This window comes from Trichomycterus rosablanca, chromosome 6 (assembly GCF_030014385.1).
Source record: "Trichomycterus rosablanca isolate fTriRos1 chromosome 6, fTriRos1.hap1, whole genome shotgun sequence".
NCBI classification, from domain to species: Eukaryota; Metazoa; Chordata; class Actinopteri; order Siluriformes; family Trichomycteridae; genus Trichomycterus; species Trichomycterus rosablanca.
The window spans coordinates 46,363,973-46,391,472 of NC_085993.1; the positions used below are offsets into that span (position 1 = coordinate 46,363,973).

Genomic DNA, 27,500 nt, shown 5'->3' on the forward strand with positions numbered 1-27,500 from the left:
TTTTTTACTGATACGATGTTCCAAACATTCCTAATTTATACACACTCTAATTTATACACTTTATAAACTCTGTTCAAACTCTCTCTGGGTAATTTGGTTCATTATTTTGGGTAATTTTAACCTCAGTGTAATTTTATTTTACACACACAACCCTGGGGTCTCTGAGGCCCCCAAGAACAAGGCAATAAAGTCCATGTCAACACAACACAAGGATTATGGTTCAATTCAAACAAAGTAGAAAAATAAAAAATGTTCACATGGATGGCACGATGGGTAGCACTGTCGCCTCACAGCAAGAAGGTCCTGGGTTCGACTTCTAGGTAGAACGGTCCTGTGTGAAGTTTGCATGTGTCTGTGTGGGTTTCCTGAGTGGGTTTCCTCCGGGTGCCCCGGTTTTCTCCCACAGTCAAGGTAAAATGGAGACAAATAATGCCCCGAAGTGTGTGTTTGTGAGTGTGTATCTTCCCTGTGACAAACCGGCAACCTCTTCGAGGTGACTCTTCGGGGCCTGCCATGGCTCCTAACAGGATAAAATGGCTAGGGATGTAACGATGCACCACAAGACAGTTAATAACCGATTCACAAATTCCACGATTCAAATCGATTTGAAATGAATCATTATTCACTTTAAACAGAGGGCACTGGCGCTATACAACCTCGCCTGGTTGACGTCACTGGTGCTATACGCCAGGTTGCCCAATGTGGGGGTTTTCAGCCAAATTGGGCTTAATTCAAAATTGCTTTGAATAGTTTGTACATACATCAAAAATAAAAGAGCATTCATTATTTAGATAAATAAAAGATAAGATTTATTTTAATAAGAGAAATAATAAAAGGAAACTTTGTCATAGTTTGTTTTCAATTTCAGTTTTAAAAAATCGGGGTAAAATCATATCGTGAACTAGTGGTGGTAAATTCGGTTCATTTTATGGACTCGGGTTAGTCACTCAGTAATGTGATCCGGTTCTCTTGGGTCAGTTGAGTCACTTGATTCACTTGTACTGACATTCTAATTGCGATTGATTTACTGCATGAAAATGCATCCAAATATCACTTGTCTTCCATCCACTCATCTTCTGTAAATAAATCCTTCTCTCTTTATTCTCTTGGCACCTCAAACTGTCAGTGACAAGTTGACACTTTTTTCTAAGTGGAATCTTGATCATGATCAGATGGGTATATTAATGGGTCAAGGGTTTAAAATTACCATGGGGGCTATGAAACTCCTTAAGTGGTACAGTACTAAAGTAGCCTGTAAGCATTTGCAATTTAATAATAATATAACTATATTGTTGTTGTTTTGCTTACAAGAAAATATGCTGCATTACTAATCTATACCACTACTACTGATTAATAATAATAATAATAATAATAATAATAATAATAATAATAATAATAATAATAATAATAATAATAATAATATTAGCATGTGCATAAAATCAGCCACATAATGAACACCAGTGAGTTTAACCGCTTATTTATTGGAATATTTAACTTATTACTGTCAATCACAGTCAATCAAATATGAATGATTTAAATAATCTTAAAGACACAACACTAAAAAGCTATTTTATGCTTCCAAGCATAACTGTCTTTTCCAATTAATTAGTTCCTCTAATACAGGGTTTTTTATACACGAACAATGCATCTCACTCTAAAGCACAAAACAAAAAATACTTATTTAATTACTGAACCACTGTGGTTTACAAAATGTAACATAAAGCCTGCATAAGAGGGCCTTAATGTACAAGCTTATTTCATGTGTATGTGCCTGTTAAAATTCATTTATTTAATTATTAATATTTCTCTCTGCAACCCATTTTTTTGGCTTCCAACCCACCCAAGGGTCGCAACCCAGAGTTTGAAAATCCCTGCTCTAATAAAGTGTCCAAAATGAGAGAACCTCAGTTTGGTCATCTGGGCTTTGAGTGAGAGTTCAGGTTTCGTCTGGTCAAGAATATATTTTTTATCTTCATTGCTGTCCAAGATACTCTTAAAAGTATCCGAGTTCAAAGGCATTGGTAGTCTTCCTGTCCATAAAGAATGAGTAGAGCACAGACTGGAGAATTCTTATTTCTGTTTGAAGAGACAAATCTTTACATCTGAAGATCCTTTCCAGTTCCTTTATTCTTGTTCTGCTGAGTGCCAGTATGTGTCGTATTGCTGTTAATAATTGATCCAAGTGGGCAAAAGCTGTCCACCACTTTAACATCTTCAAGCCCCACCATCGCCTCATTGCCACTGTTGGGCCCCTGAGCAAGGCCCTTAACTCTCAATTGCTTAGACTGTATACTGTCACAATACTGTAAGTCACTTTGGATAAAAGTGTCTGCTAAATGACAAAAATGTAAATGTAGTAATTAGAAGGTTGCTGGTTCAAGCCCCACTACTGCCAGGTTGCTGCTGTTGGGCCCTTGAGCAAGGCCCTTAAACCTCAATTGCTCAGACTGTATACTGCAATTGTACTGTAAGTCGCTTTGGATAAATGTTGTTTCGTCACTCATCCAAGTGACTTCATCAGTCTGAGCTGGTGTTGAATACCCCAACCTTACATGCAGACGATTTACATAACGACCGATCACCCCCCCTCCCCCATTACATAACAATGAAACCTGGTGATCGGTTCCATATGCAAATCACAATGACCATTAATTACAATAACCATGTGTGCCTTTCACATATGATTGGGTTATAGCTCCTATCACGGCGTTGTAAGATGGTGAGAGATGTACTCTCAGGCCCCCCCTCGGTTTGGGGATGGTCATTCCCTCTTCACATAGATGGCCTCTTTGACTCCCTGTTCAAACCAGCGATCCTCCTTGTCAAGGACCTGCACATCTTAATCATTAAATGAGTGGCCGCTGGCTTGCAGATGAGTGTAAACTGCCAGAAGAGACCTGGCCAGAGAGGGTCGATCTTCTACATTGGGCCATCTGTTTAGTCAGTGGCTGTTTAGTTTCCCCAATGTACAGTTCCCGGCAATCCTCCCGGGACTTGTGTCCAGATGAACTGATTCAACTTTGTGGAGTTATTAATGTTTCTACCACCAGACTATTGTATGGTGGAACAGGAAGGGTGAAAAAAAATTAGTCATGTAAACTCCTTTGCCATTCTGCAAAGTCTGTTTGTCCATTCTGTCCTGAAGTGTGGTGTGTTTATCAGATCAGTGTAGAGATTCCTCATTAGAATGATGAGATGTTCTGGTATTCCCCTCTGTGTGTGGTCAACGAAGCACATGTTGACTTTCTTGTTAAATTAATGAACTTTTTCTATAATCAAGAGGCATAATAATGAATCTGAATCATGCTTGAACATCTGGCAGGCTCTAATTAGCACTGTACAATCTTCAGCATCACTGTAATGGAGTGTGATATGAAGGGGATTGCACATGTTTGCACTCTCCGTCATGTCTCCTTTCTTTGGTATTGAGATATCAACTGACCATCCGATCTACCAGCCTAAGTGGTTTTCTAGATCTGTTTTTTTTAGAATCTTATTTAGAATATTTCTGTAGCAGTACTATGGATTCCTGTGGGTTTATTTGTTGGCAGTGATTTCAGTGTCTCTATGACTTCTCCAAGCACTGAAGGTTCCTCTGTGTAGCTGAGATCAACCAAAGTGTCTTGGCAACTGATGTCTTGGTTGTAGAGAACTTTTGTGTTGGATCATTGTTTGGTCAGTTATGATCTGTTCATGGACGTCCCTTATCATACCAACTTGAGGTTGAAATTTAATCCAGATCTCGCATTTCTTCTGACATACATTTTTTGTTTCCCAAACAAATAAATAATTATGGTAAATGATAGATGGTCAGGTGTATTTTCAGGTGTTTCAGCCACACAGATTGCCAAAAGGTGGATTAAATCAGTATAAAATACATTATACACTAATCAGCCATAACATTAAAACCACCTCCTTGTTTCTACACACATTGTCCATATTATCAGCTCCACTTACCATATAGGAGCACTTTGTAGTTCTACAATTACTGACTGTAGTCTATCTGTTCGTCTGCATGCTTTGTAAGCCCCCTTTCATGCTGGTCTTTAATGGTCAGGACCCCCACAGGACCCCCACAGAGCATGTATTATTTGGGTGGTGGATCATTCTCAGCACTGCAGTGACAATGACATGGTGGTGGTGTGTTAGTGTGTGTTGTGCTGGTATGAGTGGATAAGACACAGAAATGCTGATTGAGTTTTTAAACACCTCACTGTCACTGCTGGACTGAGAATAGTCCATCAACCTAAAATATCAAGCCAACAGCCCCCTCTGGGTAGCGTCCTGTGACCACTGATGAAGGTCTAGAAGATGACCAACTCAAACAGCAGCAAAAGATTAGCGTCTCTGACTTTACATTTACAAGGTGGACCAACCAGGTAGGAGTGTCTAATAGAGTGGACAGTGAGTGGACACATAATTTAAAAACTCCAGCAGCATTGCTGTGTCTGATCCACTCATACCAGCACAACACACACTAACACACCACCACCATGTCAGTGTCACTGCAGTGCTGAGAATAATCTACTACCTAAATAATACCTGCTCTGTGGTGGTCCTGTGGGGGTCCTGACCACTGAAGAACAGGGTGAAAGCAGGCTAAAAAAGCATGCAGAGAAACAGATGGACTACAGTCAGTAATTGTAGAACTACAAAGTGCTTCTATATGGTAAGTGGAGCTGATAAAATGGACAGTGAGTGTAGAAACAAGGAGGTGGTTAATGAGGTGGTTAACATATATCTGTTAATGAATAATGATAAAAAAGGTTTATCTTGTTTGAGCTATAACCACTCCAGACATTCATCACCTCTAAGTAAAGTAAATAATCTGTTTGCCAGTATCTGGTCTTGTATTTGTTGTAGCAGCTGAAGGTTGTGGGATACATTTACATTAATGTGCAGCTTCTTTGTGCTGCACCATAAAAACAATCCGATTTGGCGAATGGTCGTGTGCCATTTCAAAATGTCATGAGACATATGGAGGATTCACTCCTAGTGTTGAGATCATTTTAAATAGCTGTCATCAGAGTCTAGTACAGATGGCTACCAAACGCAGTGGCTACATAAAACCATTAAAAAAGACACAGTATGCTCAAAAGCATGTGGACGCCTTACATAATGGTGATGGATATTCCAATTACACAAAATTACGCATGTCATGCAAAAACAGACAGTATTGGCCAAATTGATTTTCTCTATTTTTATTTTTGCATAATTTGTCTAGGTAATGGTTTCAGATTCTCATACAAAATGCAATATTAGTACAAAAATCTATCAAATTAATTGACTGATTTATAAAATAATGGATAAGGGAAGTGTAGCTGCAACAACATCACCCATGTAAACAAGTAACAAATACTTTTGGTGACTAAGGTATAGTATTTAACATTGCTGAGGAGAAACTGTGACCGACTCTGGCTAAATTGCTTTAGTATAGTCACAATAAAGAGCTTTTGTGCATGAACTGGCCATGAAAGGTCCAGCCAAAACATCTCATTGGTGTCAGTGGGCCTCTCCAAACCCTTAATTTGTTTGTGTAAAGCCATTCATAGGTGGACTTGCTCTTGTGCTTTGGTATAATTGTGTTCTTTTGTAACTGAATTGCACTTGAGCTTCAGATCACAGCTACAATCTTACATTTTCAACCCACCCCCCTCTGCAGAGCTAGAGTTTGCTTTAAACTGAGTCTTTATTAGTTAAGTGATGCAGCAAATAATTATAGAAAATAAATGATTATTTTGTTCATATGAGCATGTGCCATGTCATAATTATTCAACCCCTACATCATTTTACTGATCTTACCAAATGCTAGTCTAAACAACGATTAGCCATAACATTAAAACCACGTCCTTGTTTCTACACACACTGTCCATTTTATCAGCTCCACTTACCATATAGGGGCACTGACTGTAGTCCATCTGTTTCTCTGCATGCTTTGTTAGCCCTCTTTCATGCTGTTCTTCAATGGTCAGGACTCTCTCATTTTCAGCCCTGCAGTGACACTGACATGGTAGTGGTGTGTTAGTGTGTGTTGTGCTGGTATAAGTGGATAAGACACAGCAGTGCTGATAGAGTTTTTAAACACCTCACTGTCACTGCTGGACTGAGAAAAGGCCACCAACCTAAAATATCAAGCCAACAGCGCCCCATGGGCATGGGCAGCGTCCTGTGACCACTGATGAAGGTCTAGAAGATGACCAACTCAAACAGCAGCAATAGATGAGTGATCGTCTCTGACTTTACATCTACAAGGTGGACCAACTAGGTAGGAGTGTCTAATAGAGTGGACAGTGAGTGGACACGGTATTTAAAAAATTTAGCAGTGCTGCTGTGTCTTATCCACTCATACCAGCACAACACACACTAACACATCACCACCATGTCAGTGTCACTGCAGTGCTGAGAATGACCCACCACCTAAATAATACCTACTCTATGGTGGTCCTGTGGTTGTCCTGACCATTGAAGAACAGGGTGAAAGCAGGCTTAAAAAAGGCATGCAGAGAAACAGATGGACTACAGACAGTAATTGTAGAACTACAAAGTGCTTCTATATGGTAAGTGGAGCTGATAAAATGGACAGTGAGTGTAGAAACAAGGAGGTGGTTTTAATGTTATGGCTGACCTGTGTATGACCTAAAGTTTGGTTGCAGCATGATTAACCCAATAAGAACTCAATAACAACCCTTAATTTGCTTCAGCTGTGATGTGTACAATAAACACCACCTAGAGACATCTCGAAAACCTGAGAGAGAAGATAATTTCATTGCACCAAAAGGGTAATGGGTATAAGTAGATTTCCCAGACCTTGATCAATCCAAGCAATGTCATTAGAAGTATAGTCTGGAAGTTCCAAACTTATGGCTATGGAAGAAAGCCCAAAATACAAAAGACCTACAGGATGACCTGATGAAGGCTGGTACAAATGTGTCAGTGGCAAATATAACATCACTTTACCAACCAAGGACTTTGTGGCCGGAATAACAAATGATGGATCAAGGGGGTTAAATATTGCTGCATTTAAAATTTGCTACCATCAACTATGCCAGGCTGCCCAATTTAAATGTCAAGCAAGATTTTCAACTCTAGTCTTGGACACCCATTTCAATGCTGTGAAATTTCAGAACACCAGCTCTGAAACCTGAACACTGTTTCTATGAGTTTGTCTGGCTGGCAGCAAGAAAGGTGAGATTTCATGCTGTCATCAACCATATGGTCTGATTATACAAACAACTATGCTACCCAAACTACTGAAAAGCAACATTTCTCTCAGTGTGTGCAAATACTTTTGTAACGAAGGGCTCAAGACTAGAGACACACACGCAGAGATGCTAGAACATGTTCATTCATTCATAATAACAATAGACAAGATGAGACACACTAACACATGAATTATGCCAAACACTAAGGTAAATGCTAACTGTTAATGCTAATCTACAACCCTAAAGTACCCTAAACCCGACGCTAAGCTAGACCCTGCAAGCTAACCATAAATGCTAACACTAAACATGAAATTACAACAACATGAAACATGATTCTCTAAGCAAAATAAATATACTAGAAACAAGACAAGACCAACCAAGATTTGTAACATTATACATTAGTACCTTGTAACCCGATGTCTTTCAATCAAATCTTTCAAACTCGACACCGCTCATCTAGAAATTTGTACTTTTAAACTCGACGTGTGTGCGATCGCCACTTTCTTCGGCGCTCGGCTTAAGTGGTGCAGTAAAACGTCATCAATGTGCGAATATGAGATGATCTGCATTTGTGTGGAATAACCGTCAAATTTACTCCAAAAGCTCCACATGTATCTGTGTTTATCTGGATTTTACTCAGTTTCACTTTTAAACTTGTTACAGCTCGAGGTTGTGAGAAATTCTAAGAATCAGCTTTTCCGAGAGTTTAAAACACTTACCGTTAAATAAATAAATAATGTAACTTAATGTATTAAAAGAACTACATAGAAACACTAAACCTCTCTTAATTATTACTGCTCATAAGTTATCTCCACTAATGAAATTCCTCACTTGTTTTTATACAATGTCACGTAAAGCTTTGTGCACCGCTATACTCCATAGGAAATAATGGCCAGCGCAAAAGGGATTGTGTCGTTTCTCATGTGAATGCACTCTTACTGAACTCGCTAAGCAATACGGTAATCCAAGATCAAGCATCTCCACGATTAAGAAGCATAAGGAACCAATAAAGAAGAAAAGGTAAAGTGCAGGTTTCATTGTATTTAAGTGTATTTCAACTGTTTCATTTCATTGTATTTGTATTTTATATTGTATGTGTTGTTTTTAGTGTATAAGTGTCAAAAACAATCCCTTTATTTTACATATGCCTAAAATATATGCAGTTCCACAGGACCATGGAACGCATTAACATGTTTTCTGTACATCCTTATGGGAAAAAATACCTTGAAACTCAATGCCTACAATACATGAGTCTCAAAACAAGATACCAAACATAAAAATCAAAGTTAAGAACAACAAAACAGTCAAAATAGCCTCCGCTAAATGATCCATAGTCAGTCCTTAAATACCATAAACCCTCCACTTGTAATGAGGTTCAGCTGTGGATCATTAGTCTTATAAACCAGTCTTAACGAAGAGGTGTCGACTTGCCACTATAAACAAAACCAGCCCAAACATGTGCTCCTGGAAACAGGGGCGTGGCACATACACATGAGCTCCGGGAGCACAAAGAGGCTGGATTCGTGACAATTTTCAAGCCATTTTCAATAGTGCACACTTTAAGCATGTGCTATCTGTGTTTAGAACAAGTCCTGTGCTCGGTGGCTGATTTGATATTCTACTGTAATCCTGTAGGTTATTCTGTACCACTATCTGATTTCCCTCTAATACATTGTTTACATTGGGCTGCCCAGGTACACATATTATAGTTAACAAAATACAGTGATTGAAAGCTTAGATCATATTTATCAAATATTTTTAGTCATTTATTTGATATGTAATACTGACTTGATATGTAATGTTTTAGTGAGTAGCTGATATTTAGTAAATGACAGTGGCAATCCCTGTTTCGTAATAAATGTACATGTCATGGTCAGGGATATATTAAACACTGGGTTGCTGGTAGTTACTCATAGTGCATATTGAATGCAGCAAATATGGGCCCAATTGTTATGGTAAAATGACTGGGTTGAATCATCTCCAAAACATACAATGGGTGCTTACAGGCAGTCGTAGTGAGTACCAACTGACAGCGTTCTTATGAGACGAACACCAACCACCAACCTGTCACAAGCTTCAAGTGGCGAAACTCATTGATGCCTGTCTCAGTGCTTTTGTGTATAGGGCTTCATAGTTGCAGGCCAGTCACAGTCCCTCTGCTAACTCCTTCAGATGTCTTGTAGAGTCCATGTCTCAGCAATTCAGAGCTGCAGTCAGGACAGTAGGACAGCAGCAGGCTGCATCTTTTTACCTGTCAGTGACGGACTCCCACCAAGAGCTGTACCACATACAGACAGACACGCTATTTGAACTCCGCAAATACCCCACCACTGGTGCAGGTTCCCCAACCAGACAGGAGAGATCGCAGTTGTACAGAAGCAATAAAGCTCAGATGGCCTACCTCCCTCAAGTACAGCCAATAGTATCTGTTTAAATTTCCTGCCAGGTTGATAGGGATATGACCACTCCTAAAATCTCAGTGGTGGTGGGCTAGCGCATTAGATCACTTTGCCACTCGAGTACCCCCGGATCAGCTATTTTGACAGCATTACATGGATGGTTCTAATGTATTGGCTCATCAGTGTTTGGCTCAGCGGGTAAAGTGGTTGATAAAAAGTGGTGGCTCAGAAGGTAAAGTGGTGACACTTTTATCCAAAGCAACTTTTATCAATTATCATTGAATACAATTTGTGCAATTGAGGGTTGAAAGCCTTGCCCAGGGGCCCAACAGTGGAAACTTGGCAGTGGTGGGGCTTAAACCAGCAACGTTCTGATACTAGACTGCTGAGCTACCACTGCCCTGTTTAACAATGTGTTTTATAATGTTGTTATGTATTTTTTATTTATTTATTTATATTTACACATATATATATATATATATATATATATACACCTCACTGTCACTGCTGGACCGAGAATAGTCCACCAACCAAAAATATTCAGCCAACGGCACCCCATGGGCTGCGTCCTGTGACCACTGATGAAGGTCTACAAGATGACCAACTCAAAGTGCCGCAATAGATGAGCGATCGTCTCTGACTTTACATCTACAAGGTGGACCAACTAGGTAGGAGTGTCTAATAGAGTGGACAGTGAGTGGACACGGTATTTAAAAACTTCAGCAGCGCTGCTGTGTCTGATCCACTCATACCAGCACAACACACACTAACACACCACCACCATGTCAGTGTCACTGCAGTGCTGAGAATGATCCACCACCTAAATAATACCTGCTCCTTGGTGGTCCTGTGGGGGTCCTGACCATTGAAGAACAGGGTGAAAGGGGGCTAACAAAGCATGTAGAACTACAAAGTGCTCTTTCAAAGTGGACATTATGTGTAGAAACAAGAACATGGTTTTATTGTTATGGCTGATCAGTGTATATATAGGAAGCGAGAGAGAAATGTTGTTTAATGTACTGGCCCTATAACAATTTTAATCATTAATTTTAGTCATTTATTTAGTCATTTTTAAGGTTTTAGCCACATAAAGGTTGTGGTGGGTCCAGTGTGAATACACAATAGACAGTGAACCAATCCATCTCAGGGAGTTGTACACTCATTTTTTTTATTGTCTTACCCTTACAAATAGGCTTTTTTTGAAAACATAACAAATGTAATGATTATTTTGAAAAGGTAGAAAATAAAGCAGAATACTACACAGTATCACACAGGCTGCCAGCAATTACTGAACCCAGATATCAACATGAACTCATCCAAACTGCTGCACCCACCGTGGCACACGCCAGCAATTCTTTTTTCGTTCATGTTTTGCGGTTCTATTACCGGCAATATTTTCACTGGTGTGCATGTACAGTAGGTGCCAAATCATAAATAAAGAAATAGATTCATACCTCCGGTTTGAGTGTCAGATATGACTGAAACCCAGAAAAAAAAATTACAGTTCATGTCATGTTTACAAAGAAAGCCAAGTCAGACACATCTCAGCTGAAGGCTGGCTGGTGTGGACAGGAAATCACTGAGGCAGAAAGTGATAGATGAAGTCAGGATGGAGGAACGTAAGTCAGCGGTAGATTGGGAGATTTCAGATTGTGTTCAGGTACAATATAAAGCCTGTCACATACACAGTGAGAGATGGAAAGAAGTATTTAACCACTTTATTTTTATTATTTATTAGATTTTCAGTTTATATATTTACTTCATTTCGTTTTATTTGTAAATAGGAAAAAAAGAGCAGTTTTGATGATTTCAAATAGCAACATTGGTGACATTTTAAATGTAACAAGAACCTTCAGGGAAAAGCTTGGTGCATGTTAATTTGTGCAGAATATTGTCAATATACTGGCAAAGTTCAAACTACAGTGGTACCTTGTGACAACATCCACTCAACTCAAAATTCTTAAGACTCGACGCCCTTCATCGAGAAATTTGTACCCTTAAACTCGACATTTCCCTTGAACTCAACATTTTGCCTTTTTGTTCCGCGCTCGGCTTGAGCGGTGCGGTAAAACGTCAAAGTGCGCATATGAGCTGAATCTTCATTTATGTGGAATAACCATCAGATTCACTCTGAAAGCTCCACATATATCTGTGTTAATCTGGATTTCCTCCTGTTTCACTTTTAAACTTGTGTTACAGCTCGAGGTTCTGGGAAAATGTGAGAATCAGCTTTTCCAAGAGTCTAAAATGCTTATCGTTTAAAAAAAAAAGCTTAACATGGTTTAATGTCATAAATAAACGACATTTCATTATTACTGGTCATAAGTTCTATCCACTAATGAAATTCCTCGCTCGTTGTTTTAGTACAATAAGTCAGGTTAAGTCTTTGTTTGAGCTAATCGTTGTTCGTATGGCCTGAGTCGCTTGTATCGCGTCATATCAAACAGTTCGTCTTATTGAAGGAACTTTAAAGGTTAGCAGCAAACTGAGTGGCAAAAGTTAAATTAGGTTAGATTTTGAGTCCAACGCAGCAAAAGCGCACAATGCCACACTCCATAGGAAACACTGCTTCTCATGTGTATGCACCCTTACTGAACTCGCTAATAAATACAGTATTCCAACATCAAGCATCTTCATGATTAAGAAGCATAAAGAAAAAAATAAAGACAAAGTGCAGATTTTATTGTATTTTTTTGTTTTTTAACTGTTTTTCAATTGTATTGTAGTGTTTTTATATTACATTTGTGTTGTTTTCAGTGAATAAGTGGTAAAAACAACCCCATTACATTACATAACCCTAAGACATATGCAGTTCCATGGGATCATGGAACGCATTTACAGGTTTCCCATACATCCTTATAAGAAAAATACCTTGAAAGTCAAGTCTTTTTAACTCGATGCCACTCCCAGAACCAACTGACGTTGAGTTTCAAGGTACCACTGTAGAAGGTTTGGCATTTATTTTATCCATGACAAACAAAAACACGTCTGATAAGCATGAGTATGGCTAAATCCCCAAAATATTTCTAATGACTAGCTTTAATGTCTAATCATAATAATAAAGCAAAAGTGTCATTTATGGACAGAAACGACAACTTCGTTCTGCAGTATGTGCAGCAACACGCAGAGCTGCCAGCCATCGCCTTCAGTTAAATTAACACTTTCTGCTTCAGGGTCTTATGCAAGAAGTCAATGAATTATGCAAGATCTTACCCAAGAACTCTTCTTCTTATCTCCAGCTCATTATTTTATCTGTGACATACAGCATTGACTTCTCGTTGAAAGAAATGACAGAGGCACATATTCATACGCTTTTCAAAGTGAAAGTCTGTCTCCATGTCGATCCAACAAACCTCTGATCAAACTTTGACCAGGACAACAAAAACAAAACTGGTTTGTTTGAACTGATCAAAGGAAACTCTAAGAAATACAAGGTATTGTCTAAATGAAAGCATGGTAATTGGGATAAACCCCAGATACAAGAAAAGGGAACTAGAATGTGGAAAATGATATATGCTTACACCTGTTCACAGCACATCATTTTATTTGTTTCTGCACCTTGGTCTGTAAAAAGGATGGAAAGATGCAAAGGGGCCAGTCCTATTTACGTCATTTAATAAGAGGATTGTGTCTGGTGCTTATATATCACAATGCCATGCATATAGTCATCTAATGCAGGGTTTTTCAAATCCTGGGTCGTGACCCTTGGGTGGGTCATAAGCCAAAAAATAATAATAATTAAATAAACAAATTTTAACAGGCACATAAACACAAAACAAACTTGTACATGAACACCCATTGTGGAGGCTTTTCGTTACATCTTCTACTACTTCTACTACTACATCTACGTAAACCACAGTGGGACCAGATTGCCCCCATTTTTATGAATGAAGTATATTTCATTTTGTGTTTTGTTTTGATGCATTGTTTTTGTTGCCTGGGTCATGGTGAAAATAATGGACAATATACAGTTTGGGGTCAATGGAAAACAAGTTAAAAAAACCCTGATTTAATGTATAACTAATATAATTGAATATAATTTATATCTTTAAATTATAAATTGACAGACATTTATTTTTCTTTTGGCTGCAACAGTATGTAGGGGTCGTCATATCTGAGCTGGTCCGCATACCGGACCAGCCACAGTTTTTACACCGGATGTAACCCTCCTATTTTTATTTGGGCTTAGGACAGTCACTGAAAGCACACTGACAAGTTTCACCCCACATCACCACCACCACCCCCTTGGTTATTATTATGATTGTTATTAGTACTGGTCACTCTTTTGTGCCATCTGTTTGTGTTCTTGTGCCCTCCCTCTGTCACTCTTCAAATAGGATCAACCAATGGATCGCTGTTCCGCTCGGAGGCTTGGCCGGACTGCAGCGAATAGATCGCAGTGCTTCAGGAGCAGCATCTGTATCACCAACCAATTAACATGACTGATCCAAGAGCGAAGACAGGAGTGAGAACTTATAGCACACCGTTGTTTACTTCTCTTTACCATTTGTATATACTTGTTTGCAATTATGACCACAAACTTTTTAAATACATTTTTGTGAGACTCTGTTTCATCACTTTGCGCCATTTGTTTCCCCTGCCAACACATTCAGAATCGATGCTTCAGAAACACCTCACCTTAAACTATTACAACCCTTCCCTAGACTGGGTCATAACATATTAATTGGGGGCTCGTCCAGGATTTGAACCCGAAGCAAGAATCATACCCCTATACTGGGTCGTAACATACCACTGTGCCTTGAATTCTGGACCCCCAGATCTCTCCAGTAGTGGCCTAGCATACTTTACAACTGCGCCACCTGAATGCACCGTACATGACAGAAATGCTTTGTTTAAAAACGGATTGAACATTGATTACTGTCTTATACAACCTATAGAAATATGAATACAATATCACTAAAATTCCAATACTTTTAAACCCAGCTAACCAGTGGGCAGTTTGAATGACAAGCCAGCTAGTGTGTCCTGATGAAGCCCTATATAACAACGTGATTATACTGATGTCCATCCAGTGAAGTTGGTGCTTTTCTTATTGGCATGTGGAGGCAACAGACAGCCCCCTATTATTCTCAATATAACACACATATTCATTACTGTCAAGAAATAAATGACAACACAGCACACATACGATAACGATACATGCATTACTATTATACCCCAACAATAATTTGCATGGCAACATTGACTAAAAGCTTCCACTTTTCTAGAAAGGCCTTCCATCAAATTGTAAAGCATGTATGTGGAAATCTGTGCCCATTAAGTCAGTTTTTTTTTTAGGTCAGGGACTGATGATGGACGAGAAGGCCTGCCGTAGATGAACAGGGATTAAAATTTTTCCACAGAGGTGTTCAGTGGGGTTGAAGTCAAGACTCTACAGGCCACTGGAGTCTATTCACACCAAACTAGTCAAACCTTGTCTGTATGGACTCACAATTAAAAGCATTTTTTTCATCATTTATTTTAAATAATTGATTTTATATGGGGGAGGGGCACGGTGGGTAACAATGACACCTCCATCAAGAAGGTCCTGGGTTCGATTCCCAGGTGGAGTGGTCCAGGTCCTTTCTGTGAGGAGTTTGCATGTTCTTCCTGTGTCTGGTTTTCCTCCAAGAGGTCTGGTTTCCTCCCACAGTCCAAAGACATGCAGTCTAGTTATTTCAAAATACCCCTTAAGCATGAATGAGTGTGTGTGTGTGAATGTGTGTGAGTGTGTTTGCCCTGTGATAAACTGGCATCCTGTCCAGGGTGTTTCCTACCTTTCGCCCAGTGAATTGTACCTTGACTTTAAATAGGATAAAGTGGGAGCTCCCCCACACAGACACGGAGAGAACATGCAAACTCCACACAGAAAGGACCCAGACTGTTGCTCCACCTAGGAATCAAACCCAAGACCATCTTGTTGTGAAGCAACAGTGCTACCCACCAAGCCAACAAGCTGCTCAAAGTCAATAATTAAAAGGGATGTGCATATACTTTTGGCAGTATAATGTATAATGGTAACAAGACTCAAGATTTCACACCAAGCCAAGAGTACGGTGTGAAATATATGACTAAGGTAAAAATAAAATGTCACTACATAAATCAGCACCAACACAGATGACGGGGCCGCTGATCTGATGGATCTAAATAAAACAGAGGTGTGTACTACATACATTAAGAAGATTGCACATGATTAATAATAAGACAGCAGTGAAGAAACATTTACTCGAGAGGGACTGAAAGAAAGAGGTCTATTATTATTATTATTATTATTATTATTATTATTATTATCATTATCATTATCATTATCATTATCATTATCATTATTATTATTATTATTATTATCATTATCATTATCATTATTATTATTATTAGGGAATGATTGCTCGAATGGAACCGAGACAAACAAGTTTATTATTATTATTATTATTATTATTGTGATTATTATTATTAATAATATTATTATGATTATTATTAATGAGAGATGTTGAATGAATATGACTGAGAGGAACAGGTTTATTATTTGTATTATTATTATTATTATTATTATTATTATTATTATTATTATTAGCAAAAGTTTACTGAAATGGAACTGAGAAGAAAAGGTTTATTATTAGTAGTAGTAGTAGTTTAATTATTATTATTATTATTATTATTATTTATAATAATAATAATAATATTATTATTATTTAGAAATATTTGCTTGAATGGGACTGATAGGAACAAGTTTATTTGTATTTTTATTTTTATTATTATTATTATTATTATTATTATTATTATTATTATTATTAATAAGAGATGTTGAATGCATATGACTCAGAGGAACAGATTTATTATTATTAGCAAAAGATTACTCAAATGGAACTGAGAGGAACAGGATTATTATTATTATTATTATTATTATTATTATTATTATTATTATTATTATTATTAGCAAACGTTTCCTCAAATGGAACTGAGGAACAAGTTTATTATTATTAGTATTACTAACCACCACAGTAAATCTCTCCACTCACTCATAAGGTTATGCTTGTTCTTATGATATTTATAAAAATAAAATTGTTTACAATATGTTCGATGGTGCAGTCAAAGCCATACACACCAACTAAATATTTCCTCATTAAATAATGTCTCGTGCATGTGTGTCTTAATTACTTGCCTACATCACACATTGTTTTCTTTTTTCTCTATATTAATAATAAACAGGTCAGGTTGATATAAAACTCCTACTTAAATGCCAAATGTCCAGCTAAAACAAAAACTAGATCAAACAGACCAGGTCCAAATGCAAAACCACTGGTCACTTACATACTTTACTGCTATGAATCACTCGTGATGTCGTAAAATCAACAACAATCAGCAGGAACAGCACTCCAAGAACCCAAGGCTTTTGTACCTTGAGACTGGCATCACACTTTACAGTAACTATAAAATGTAAAACTAAATAATAATGGAATATGATCTCAGATGGTGAGTAATCAGTCTTACATAACTCTACATCACAGTGTCAGATGAATCCATAAACACAAAGCATTTAATTTCATGTTAACCTTGTACTAAAACACACAATATTTACATTAATTATGAAAAATCTGCTCCTGCTCCTGCTGCTTTTGTAGTTTTAAGGTGTTTGCTAAATAAGAGGTTTGGAACACTCACCGTTTACAATTAAATGGATGAGTTTTGGCCGTGGGTTGCGTTCGCTCTGTATAGAGCAGGTATATTGACCTTCATCCGTTACATCCACTTTCAGTATCTGTAAACTGTACTCGTGTTTTTCGCCCATGTTCGATTTGATGGATACACGAGGATCCACCGACCACTTATCATTTCCGGCAAATATTATACTGGAGCGGTTCAGCCAGGCTCCTTTAGAGATCCCATCCAACAGGTAGCACCTAAAAACACAAACGCAGAGAGTAAAACATCAAACCATTTGAAATCAGATTTTACATACATGTGTACAGTACAATGAAATGTATGTTCCGTATATCCCAGCTTGTTTGGAAGCTGGAGTCAGAGCACAGGGTCAGCCATAGAGCACCCCTGGAGCAGAAAGGGTTAAGGGCCTTGCTCAAGGACCCAACAGCAGTTGAATAGCAGAGCCTGGATTTGAATCCACGATCTTCTGACTGATAGCCCAAAGCTCTACACACTAGGCTACCACTGTCCCTATTCTTCATTCATTCATTGTCCGGTTTACCACCGCTTTATGCTGGTCAGGGTCGCGGTGGGTCCGATACAGTTGGTGAAAAACAGAAAACACCCCAGACATGTCACCAGTCCATCACAGGGACGACACACACACTTACATTTAAGGGCAATTTAACCGGGAGCTCCGGTTTCCTCCCACAGTCCAAAAACAAGCAGTCAGGTTAATTGGAGACACTGAATTGCCCTATAGGAGGATGGGTGTGTGTATGTGTGTGTGTGTGTGTGTGTGTGTGTATGTGTGTATGCCCTGTCCAGGGTGTTACTGTGTGCGTTGCGCCCATTGAAAAGCTGGGATAGGCTCCAGCACCACCACCCCCTGCGACCCTAATTGCAGCGAGTGAGTGAGTGCATGTCTTTGGACTAGTGAAAGGAAACCTGGAGAACCCAGAGGAATCCCACACAGACACAGGGAGAACATGCTTATTCCACACAGAAAGGACTTTGGATGCCGGCCAGGGAATCGAACCTTTCAGAAGTTATAGTAACTAGGAATGACCAGAGTTGTGCATAAACCTGTAACATTAAACATTCAAGCATGAATTCAGACGTCACACACTGTGTTCCCAGAATGCCATATTAATGTCAAATACTATGCAAAGTAACCAGTTTCTGACTAATAAACAGTAGCTGTACAACTGTAAAGCATGGCAGGTCACACCAGAGAATCTGCAGACCAGTTATAATCCACACAAACTTTGGACATACCTGCTCTATGTTGTACTCAGGCACCACAATGTTTGACAGTTGGTACCTTTGCCAGCTGGGTTATGTCTCACACACTGAGATTCTAGCACTTAGACCTCAGAGAAAGTGCTATAGATGTGTGATGGAGCAGTTACACAGTGAGCTCCCCTGTTTCCAGCAATCTTGAGTGAAGCTTCACATAATTAATGCATCACATGTGATCTACTGCCAGTAAAATATCCATCCAGTACATCCAGTAAGATATTATACACAGATCTTTATACACCTACAATGTGAAACAGCTCATGGGTTCACCAGCTAGTTCACCAGCTAGAACTCTCCAGTGTACAAGTCCAACTTTTCCATTTACATTTCAGCATTTAGCAGACTTACAGTACTGTTACAATATATTGTATAAGCAATTGAAGGTTAAGGGCCTTGCTCGAAAACCCAACAGTGACAACCTGGAAGTAGTGAGGCTTAAACCAGTGACATTTTGATTACTAGTCCAGTAATCCGCTAAGCTACAACTGCCCTTTTCATTGAGTAATGATAACTGCATTAATAAAAACTGGCAGTAGTTAGTAATGCCCAATTATATCTAAAATAAATACATAAATAAATATATAATTCAGTCTACCAAGGTCATAGCCATACATTAACAATTGGAAGGGCTGGCCAGGAAAAATCGAATTGAATTATGAACGTCAATCCACCCCTTCTCTGATATACACTGATCAGAATTTAGGTGATGGATGATTCTCAGCACTGCAGTGACACTGACATGGTGGTGGTGTGTTAGTGTGTGTTGTGCTGGTATAAGTAAATCAGACACAGCAGCGATGCTGGAGTTTTTAAATACCGTGTCCACTCACTGTCCACTCTATTAGACACTCCTACCTAGTTGGTCTACCTCGTAGATGTAAAGTCAGAGACGATCGCTGCTGTTTGAGTTGGTCATCTTCTAGACCTTCATCAGTGGTCACAGGATGCTGCCCACGGGGTGCAGTTGGCTGGATATATTTGGTTGGTGGACTATTCTCAGTCCAGCAGTGTTAGTGAGGTGTTTAAAAACTCCATCAGAGCTGCTGTGTCTGATCCACTCATACCAGCACAACACACACTAACACACCACCACCATGTCAGTGTCACTGCAGTGCTGAGAATGATCCACCACCCAAATAATACCTGCTCTGTAGTGGTCCTGGGAGAGTCCTGACCATTGAAGAACAGCATGAAAGGGGACTAACAAAGTATGTAGAAAAACAGATGGACTACAGTCAGTAATTGTAGAACTACAAAGTGCTTCTATATGGTAAGTGGAGCTGATAAAATGGACAGTAAATGTTGAAACAAGGAGGTGGTTTTAATGTTATGGCTGATCGGTGTATGTCAGTGTTCCCAGCCTCACCACCACCAAGTTGGGCCCCTGAGCAAGGCCCTTAACCCCCTTAACCCAGTTGCCTCCAGGGTATTCAGTCACAATTGTAAGCTGCTTTGTCTAAAAGCATCCATTAAATGCCATCAATGTAAACATCTGTAGTGACCCGAGCAGGCCAGCGACAGAGACCCAAACCCAGGTCTCCTCTGAGCTAGTCTAGCACATCAGACCGCTGTATCACCCCAGAACCACAAATCTTTTCCATTTCATCCAATGATACTAAACCTTATATTATACAAAGATTTAGCGAGTTTAATCAGCCAACATCCTAAACAGATTAAGCTTGAATCCACTCTCATTTGAATAAGCAAACAAAGCCGTGTATAATGTTGCCAGCTAAACGCTGCCAGCTCAGTACAATCACAAAGACCGCAAATCTGATTTGGCTCATAGAACTTCATTCTACATTTCAAGCCAAATGTTTTATTTCTCTGATAGAAAGCGGCTCAGTGAAGTGAGCGGCTAACTGATCAAAAAGCAAGAAATGTAGGCAAAGAAATGTACACGGCTATTAAAATATAATCCTAACATTACAGATATGTGCCTTTAAATCAGAGCTAGGTTGTAGGATTTCCATTCTCCTTCCTAGCAAAGTATTGCTATTAAATATTTATGAATGTAGTTGGTAATGCATGAAACATATAACACAGTATCACTCAAAGTATGTAGACACCCCTCCTTATTATCAATGTTATGTGTTTCTGCCATATTCATTGCTAACAGATGTATGAAATTATAAATAGAAAATAAATGAAATACTTTTACTATTGAAGTGGTTTGATAAATCAAATCTTCTAGTCCCACGTTGCGGGAATGCTCTGACTGACTAAGCACAAATTCACACAGGCACTTCATCTTCAAAAATTGGAGGCTGCAATAGCTGCAAAGCAGGACGGACAGGCAGGGTAGGGGACCGTCCACTACATGCTGATAACCATGATTTAGAAATAGAATTTGGTCAGTTTGTTTGATTCTTAAGGCCATTTTAGCTGCTATGGTTATTACAGTGGTAGCCTAGTGGGTAGAGCTTTGGGCTATCAGTTGGAAGATTGTCAATTCAAATCCAGGCTCTGCTGTGCAACCATGAGCAAGGCCCTTAACCCTGTCTGCTCCAGGGGCGCCGTACAATGGCTGACCCTGCACTCTGACTAGGGCCGGGTATCGCCACTAATTTCCTGGATCGATTCGATTCGATTCGATTCACAAGGTCCCGATTCGATTCGATTTCCGATTTGATTCGATTCAATTCATTTCAATTCAACACAGTTAGGCATATTTGAGTTACATTAACAGGTTTTGTTTAAATATGTAAAGATGTTCAGAGAACGAATGTGATAATTGTACAAAGTACATAATATTTTCATTATTAAAAATAATTGTGTATTTTGTTTACATAAATAATTAATCCAAAACAGAAAACATTAACATGTATTTTTTATTATTATTTTGTATGTCTGATACGCTACAACAGTGTAAATGTAATGTAAACATACACCTGGCTGTTGAACAGCTTATGCCAAGTTTACACTACACGACTTTCTGATTTGCCGGGTCGCTGTAATGTTCACACTGCATGACTCACAGGCGATAGGGGGTTTTACACTACACCATCTATCACCAACTGGAATCACAGGCGAGCTTCTCTGGTCTCCAAAACTACATTTTGTCACGAAAACAAACGTGAGAAGTGACTAGGGGTTTAATGATACCACGTCCAAAAATGCACATCAACAAGTAGCGAGAGATCAAGTGAGAAAAATAAAGGAATCTGAGTGGATTTGGCAACACGAGCAGCATGGATCGTTCTATAGTGAGTTGGAGGTTAATAAATATTTTGTTTTGTAGAGAACGATCAGGTCAGAAATACTGTAAAACTCGTGTGCTGATGTATTCTGATAGAAACTATATTACGCCCCTGTACCACCTGTTTACAACCTCACATTGATTGAGAGCCGAGTTTTGATCGCAGACCGAACACTGAGTTACTCCCGAACCTAGCGCTGACCAGTCGCCAAGCAAAAATCAGGGCAAAAATCGTGTAGTGTGAACCAGGCATAACTTGAGCTTCTGCCATGCTGAACTGATGCGCAGGTAAGATCTCGTTGCGCAAAAAAACAGTGGCTGGTCACGCGAAATTAAAGGGGTAACGGATTTCCGTGTACACCGTAAAAAGGGGCGTGTTTAAAAGATCGATCTCGCGTTTATATGAATCGATATCGGATCGTTCAAATAAAGATCGATTCAAATCGAAAAATCTATGACCCCAGCTCCCAAGCATTCACATTAACTTTTTCTTTATTAAGCAGACGCTTTTACCCAAAGCAACTTACAGTAAGCAGTCTATGCAATTGAAAGTTAAGGGTCTTGCTCAAGGGCCCAACAGTGGCAACCTGGCAGTGGTGGGGTTTAAAACGACAACCTTCTGCTTACTAGTCCAGTACATTAAACACTAGGCTACAACTGTCCAAACAAGCTGGTATACATGGAAAAAGAATTTCATTGGTTCTTTACTTGTGTACATAGGGATTAGGGCGTTGTTTACATGACTGAGAGTTTAAAGTTTTAAAGCGGGCGGCTGGGAGGGAGGGAGGGAGGGAGGGGTAGATAGATAGATAGATTAGATAGATAGATAGATAGATAGATAGATAGATAGATAGATAGATAGATAGATAGATAGATAGATAGATAGATAAACAAAAATTTGAGGTACAGCTAATATAAAGGTATTTATTGGTTTAATTGAATAATTTCTTTTTTAATTTTTTTTTGTATATTTTATATTTATTTATTGTTTTATTAGGATTTTAACATCATGTTTTACACTTTGATTACATTCATGACAGAAACGGTAGTTATGGGCAATTTAGTGTCTCCAATTCATCTCACTTGCATGTCTTTGGACTGTGGGAGGAAACCCACTCAGACACGGGGAGAACATGCAAACTCCAAACAGAAAGGACCCGGACCGCCCCACCTGGGAATCAAACCCAGGACCTTCTTGCTGTGAGGTGACAGTGCTACCCACTTAACCACTTTGCCGCCCAGTTACTCATTACACAAGATTCATCAGTTTACAAGGTCAACGTCAAACACAATCATGGACAATTTTGCTACTCAAACTCACATCACTTACATGTTTTTGGACTGTGGGAGGAAACCGGAGCTCCCGAAGGAAACCTACGCAGACACGGGAAGAACATGCAAACTCTACACAGAAAGGACCCAGACCACTCCGCCTGGGAATCAAATCCAGGACCTACTTTCTGTGAGGCGACAGTGCCACCCACTCAGCCACCCTTTTTTTTTTTTTTTTTTTTTTTTTTTTATAATACATAAAAGAACATAGTCTTTGTTGTTTAGTCTATATAGTCTTATATTCATAAAAGGTGTGAGTACTGTAGCCTGTAGGGGCAAGCCGTAGCCTAGTGGTTAAGGTAGCCCAGTAATAAGGTACTGGATTACCAGTCCAGTACCTTAGTGGTTAAGGTACTGGATTAGTAATCAGAAGGTCGCTGGTTCAAGCCCCACTACTGCCAGGTTGCTGCTGTTGGGCCCTTGAGCAAGGCCCTTAACCTTCAATTGCTCAGACTGTATACTGTAACTGTAATGTAAGTCGCTTTGGATAAAGGCGTCTGCTAAATGCCAAAAATTTAAATGTACTGTTCCAGTTTTAACTTTGAAGATTTCTCTCATGGTTTGGGAAAAGCGAGTCTTTGCCGCTCTTGTAGATACTTGGACAGTCGATTAGAATATACCAGATGGAGACAGGTACTTGGCAGGTGTCACATAGTGGCGCTTGTTCTCCTCTTAACAGTTTTGTATCACAGTTCTGGAAGAATCTGAAGTTTCTGCAGCACTTGGCTCAATATGCTGTTGTATTAGCGCTCATGATGACTATCATTAGTCAGAAGCAGCTCTGGGCTGTGGCTTCTCGAAATGTACATTTCAGCTGCAAACCCTGGCTGGTCTCGATGATAAACAACCACAGTTCAATTATTTTTTGTGTTGTTTGTGTTTCCACCATTATCACAGAGCCAGATATTCCAACAGCACACTGATTTTTTTCACTTTCACAGCTGAATGATTTGCTACAAAGTAAATCAGTTTCCTGGCACGATCTCAGAACCAGTGTTTAACAAGCACAGCTTAACAGGTTTGCTTGGTTCTGAACAGATGGAGCTGCTGCCCAAAGTACTCTCCACATTTCCTTCCTTATGAATTTCACTGTTAAAATGCTCTAACAAGAAAATCAAGGATTAAATAATTCCTCTGTTCATTTTCCTGTAACTGAAGGATTTATATTACACACGGGCAGTTCGGATTTCTGTGCATGGCTGAGAATTTTAATTAATGAGAGGATTAGACATTCATTAAGCTCCTATTTGTTTAAGTCAAATAAACAAACAAGCCAATACTTAGGCAGCTTTAATGACTTAAAACCCGTGGTGTTAACAGTAATCCATACAGCACCAGTTTTTCTGTTGCTCTACATTAATACAATAGTTCACAAATGATAGTTAAAGATGACCTGTATAAAACACTGATGCACTAAAAATATTTGTTTATATGTAATATCAGAGCTTGGCTGGCGCAGTGGTAAATTACACTAGAACAAAACCGCCTGGATCAGGGCTCAAATGCCCTCCTGCGCTATCAGCCTTTAGAGCATCTAAATACAGGCATGACTGGCTATGTCTTTGATGGCCGAGGCTCTGTGACAGATTGGCAAACCTTTTCGGAGTGTGGTTCTGCACTGTGCCACTAATTCTGTGGAAGCCGGACCCACCGTGACGCCGACCAGGATAAAACAAGAAAATTTAATGTAAAGAAATGTAAAGGATATATTTATATTTAATCTATTAAGTTGAAGCATTTTTAGCTTTATTAGCATTTACATCTATGCCATTTGGCGGATGCATTTTATCCAAATCAACTTAGAACTGTAACTGAATACAATTCAAGAAATTGAGGGTTATGTTCACACTACACGACTTTCCAAGTCATCAGGTCGCTGTACAGTTCACTCTACACAGCTGGATCTCTTGTAATCGGGAGTCTTTCAAGTCGGTGTGGCTTTCACACTACACCATCTATCACCAACTGGAATCGCAGGCGAGCTTTTCTGGTCTCCCAAACTACGTTTTGTCACAAAAACACACGCGAGAAGTGACAAAAGGTTTAACGATACCATGTCAAAAAATGCACGTCAACAAGTAGCGAGCGATTAAAGTTTGTGCGCTGATGTGCAGCATAAAATCAAAGAGAACAAATAAATTAATCTGAGCGGATTTGGCTACGTGAACAGCAGGGATTGTTCTATAGTGAGTTGGAGGTTAATGAATATTTTTGCAATGCAGCGTTGGTGTTTTGTAGAGAACGATAAGGTCAGAAATACTGTAAAACATCTGTGTGAGCTGATGTATTCTGATATAAACTACATTACGCCACTGTCCCACCTGTTTACAACTTCTCCTCTGCGTTTCTCCTCACACCGTATCTTGCATTCTCATTGGCTGTTCAACATAGCACTCATTGCCAGTTGTGCGACTCAGATCCAGATATTTGACATGCTAGATATCTCTCTTCGGGCCGCTCGGATCAAGTTGTTAAGTAGTTCACACATAGCGACTGAGAGCCGAGTTTCGATCGCCGAGCGAACACGAGTTGCTCCCGAGCCGGCAAATCTAGCGCCGACCAGTCGGCGAGCGAAAATCAGGGCAAAAATCGTGTAGTGAGAACTAGGCAGGAAGGGTTGTGCACTCTGCTTTTGTCCATGAAGTGTACATACACAGACACAACGATCAAAACAATCTCTGGCTTCTTGAATATTGGCTTGTTATCTCAGCTCAGTCAGAATGGTAGGAAATTATGTACATTAAAAGTCGACAAAGAAAATTATGACGACACAAACCAACAACAGCACATTCTTTCCAAAGTGAAAAGCAACATGAAGCCAAGTCAGTTAATTGCAACTCACATTTCGGCTCATGTTTGATTTATGATTCATGACAAAAATGTTACTCACGCAGAGAAAATTAACAAACCGCTATTATCCAGTTTCAAACCATTATCCTACTGTGATCTATGTAGGAGTAGCACTTAGGCACAAACAAAACTTCAAAAATGTCCCTCAGGATTAAAAATCTATCTATCTAACCATCCATTCATGCATCTATCTATCCATCCATTTATCCATCCATCCACTCACCCATTCATCTATCCATCTATCCATCCATACATACATCCACTCACCCATCCATCCATCTATCCACTCACCCATCCATCCATTTATCCACTCACCCATCCATCTATCCACTCACCCATCCATCCATTTATCCACTCACCCATCCATCCATCTATCCACTCTCCCATCCATCCATCTATCCACTCACCCATCCATCCATCCATCCATCCATCCACTCACCCATCCATCCATCTATCCACTCTCCCATCCATCCATCTATCCACTCACCCATCCATCCATCCATCCATCCATACATCCACTCACCCATCCATCCATCTATCCACTCACCCATCCATCCATTTATCCACTCACCCATCCATCCATCCACTCACCCATCCATCCATCTATCCACTCTCCCATCCATCCATCTATCCACTCACCCATCCATCCATCCATCCATCCATACATCCACTCACTCACCCATCCATCCATCCATCCATCCATACATCCACTCACCCATCCATACATCCACTCACCGATCCATCCATCTATCCACTCACCCATCCATCCATCCATCCATCCACTCACCCATCCATCCATCCAACCATCCATCTATACATCCACTCACCCATCCATCCATACATCTATCCATCCACTCACCCATCCATCCATCCATCTATCCATCCACTCATCCATCCATCTATCCACTCACCCATCCATCCATACATCCATCTATTCATCTATCCATCCATCCACTCACCCATCCATCCATCTATCCATCCATCTATTCATCTATCCATCCATCCACTCACCCATCCATCCATCCATCCATCCATTCATCTATCTATCTATATATCCACTCACCCACCCATCTATCCATCCATCCATCTCTCTATATATGAGGGACCTTCAAAAAGTTTCCACACTTTTATATTCTGGTTGGAAACGGTGAGGGTGGGAGGAGTAGTAATCGGTCGTGTCTGAGAGACTGAGAGACGCTTATAGTCCGGATTTAGCGGCACCTGATTTCTACCTTTTTAAACACTCAAAGAAGCTTTAAAGGGAGGAACATTTTCATGTGATGATGATGTAAAAAGCAGCGGTGCATCAGTGGCCACACGCTCAACCAAATACATTTTTTGCTGATGTTATTAAAAAGTTAGTACAATGCTGGGAAAAATGCATCGAAACGTGACTATGTAGAAAATTTATGTTATTTGTTTTTAAAATTCTTAATAAATAGAGTTTTAAAAGTGTGGAAACCTTTTGAAGAACCCTCATATCTATCAGTCTATCTATCCAAATTTGTACAGAATGAAACAAAAATCTGAATATTTAATCTCCGATTCCTGAACATGTTGCAACTGGTCATTTAA

At 39.4% G+C, this 27,500-nt stretch overlaps 1 protein-coding gene across 3 annotated transcripts in view; it reads right to left on the bottom strand.

Annotated features, from left to right (window-relative positions):
* Positions 1-27,500, bottom strand: part of negr1 (neuronal growth regulator 1) — a 329,263-nt gene that overhangs the window by 228,688 nt on the left and 73,075 nt on the right. For all 3 annotated transcript variants that reach the window (XM_062997981.1, XM_062997982.1, XM_062997983.1), the window contains exon 2: positions 17,261-17,499. In XM_062997981.1, the coding sequence (XP_062854051.1) occupies positions 17,261-17,499 (239 nt within the window). The remainder of the gene's footprint in view (positions 1-17,260; positions 17,500-27,500) is intronic.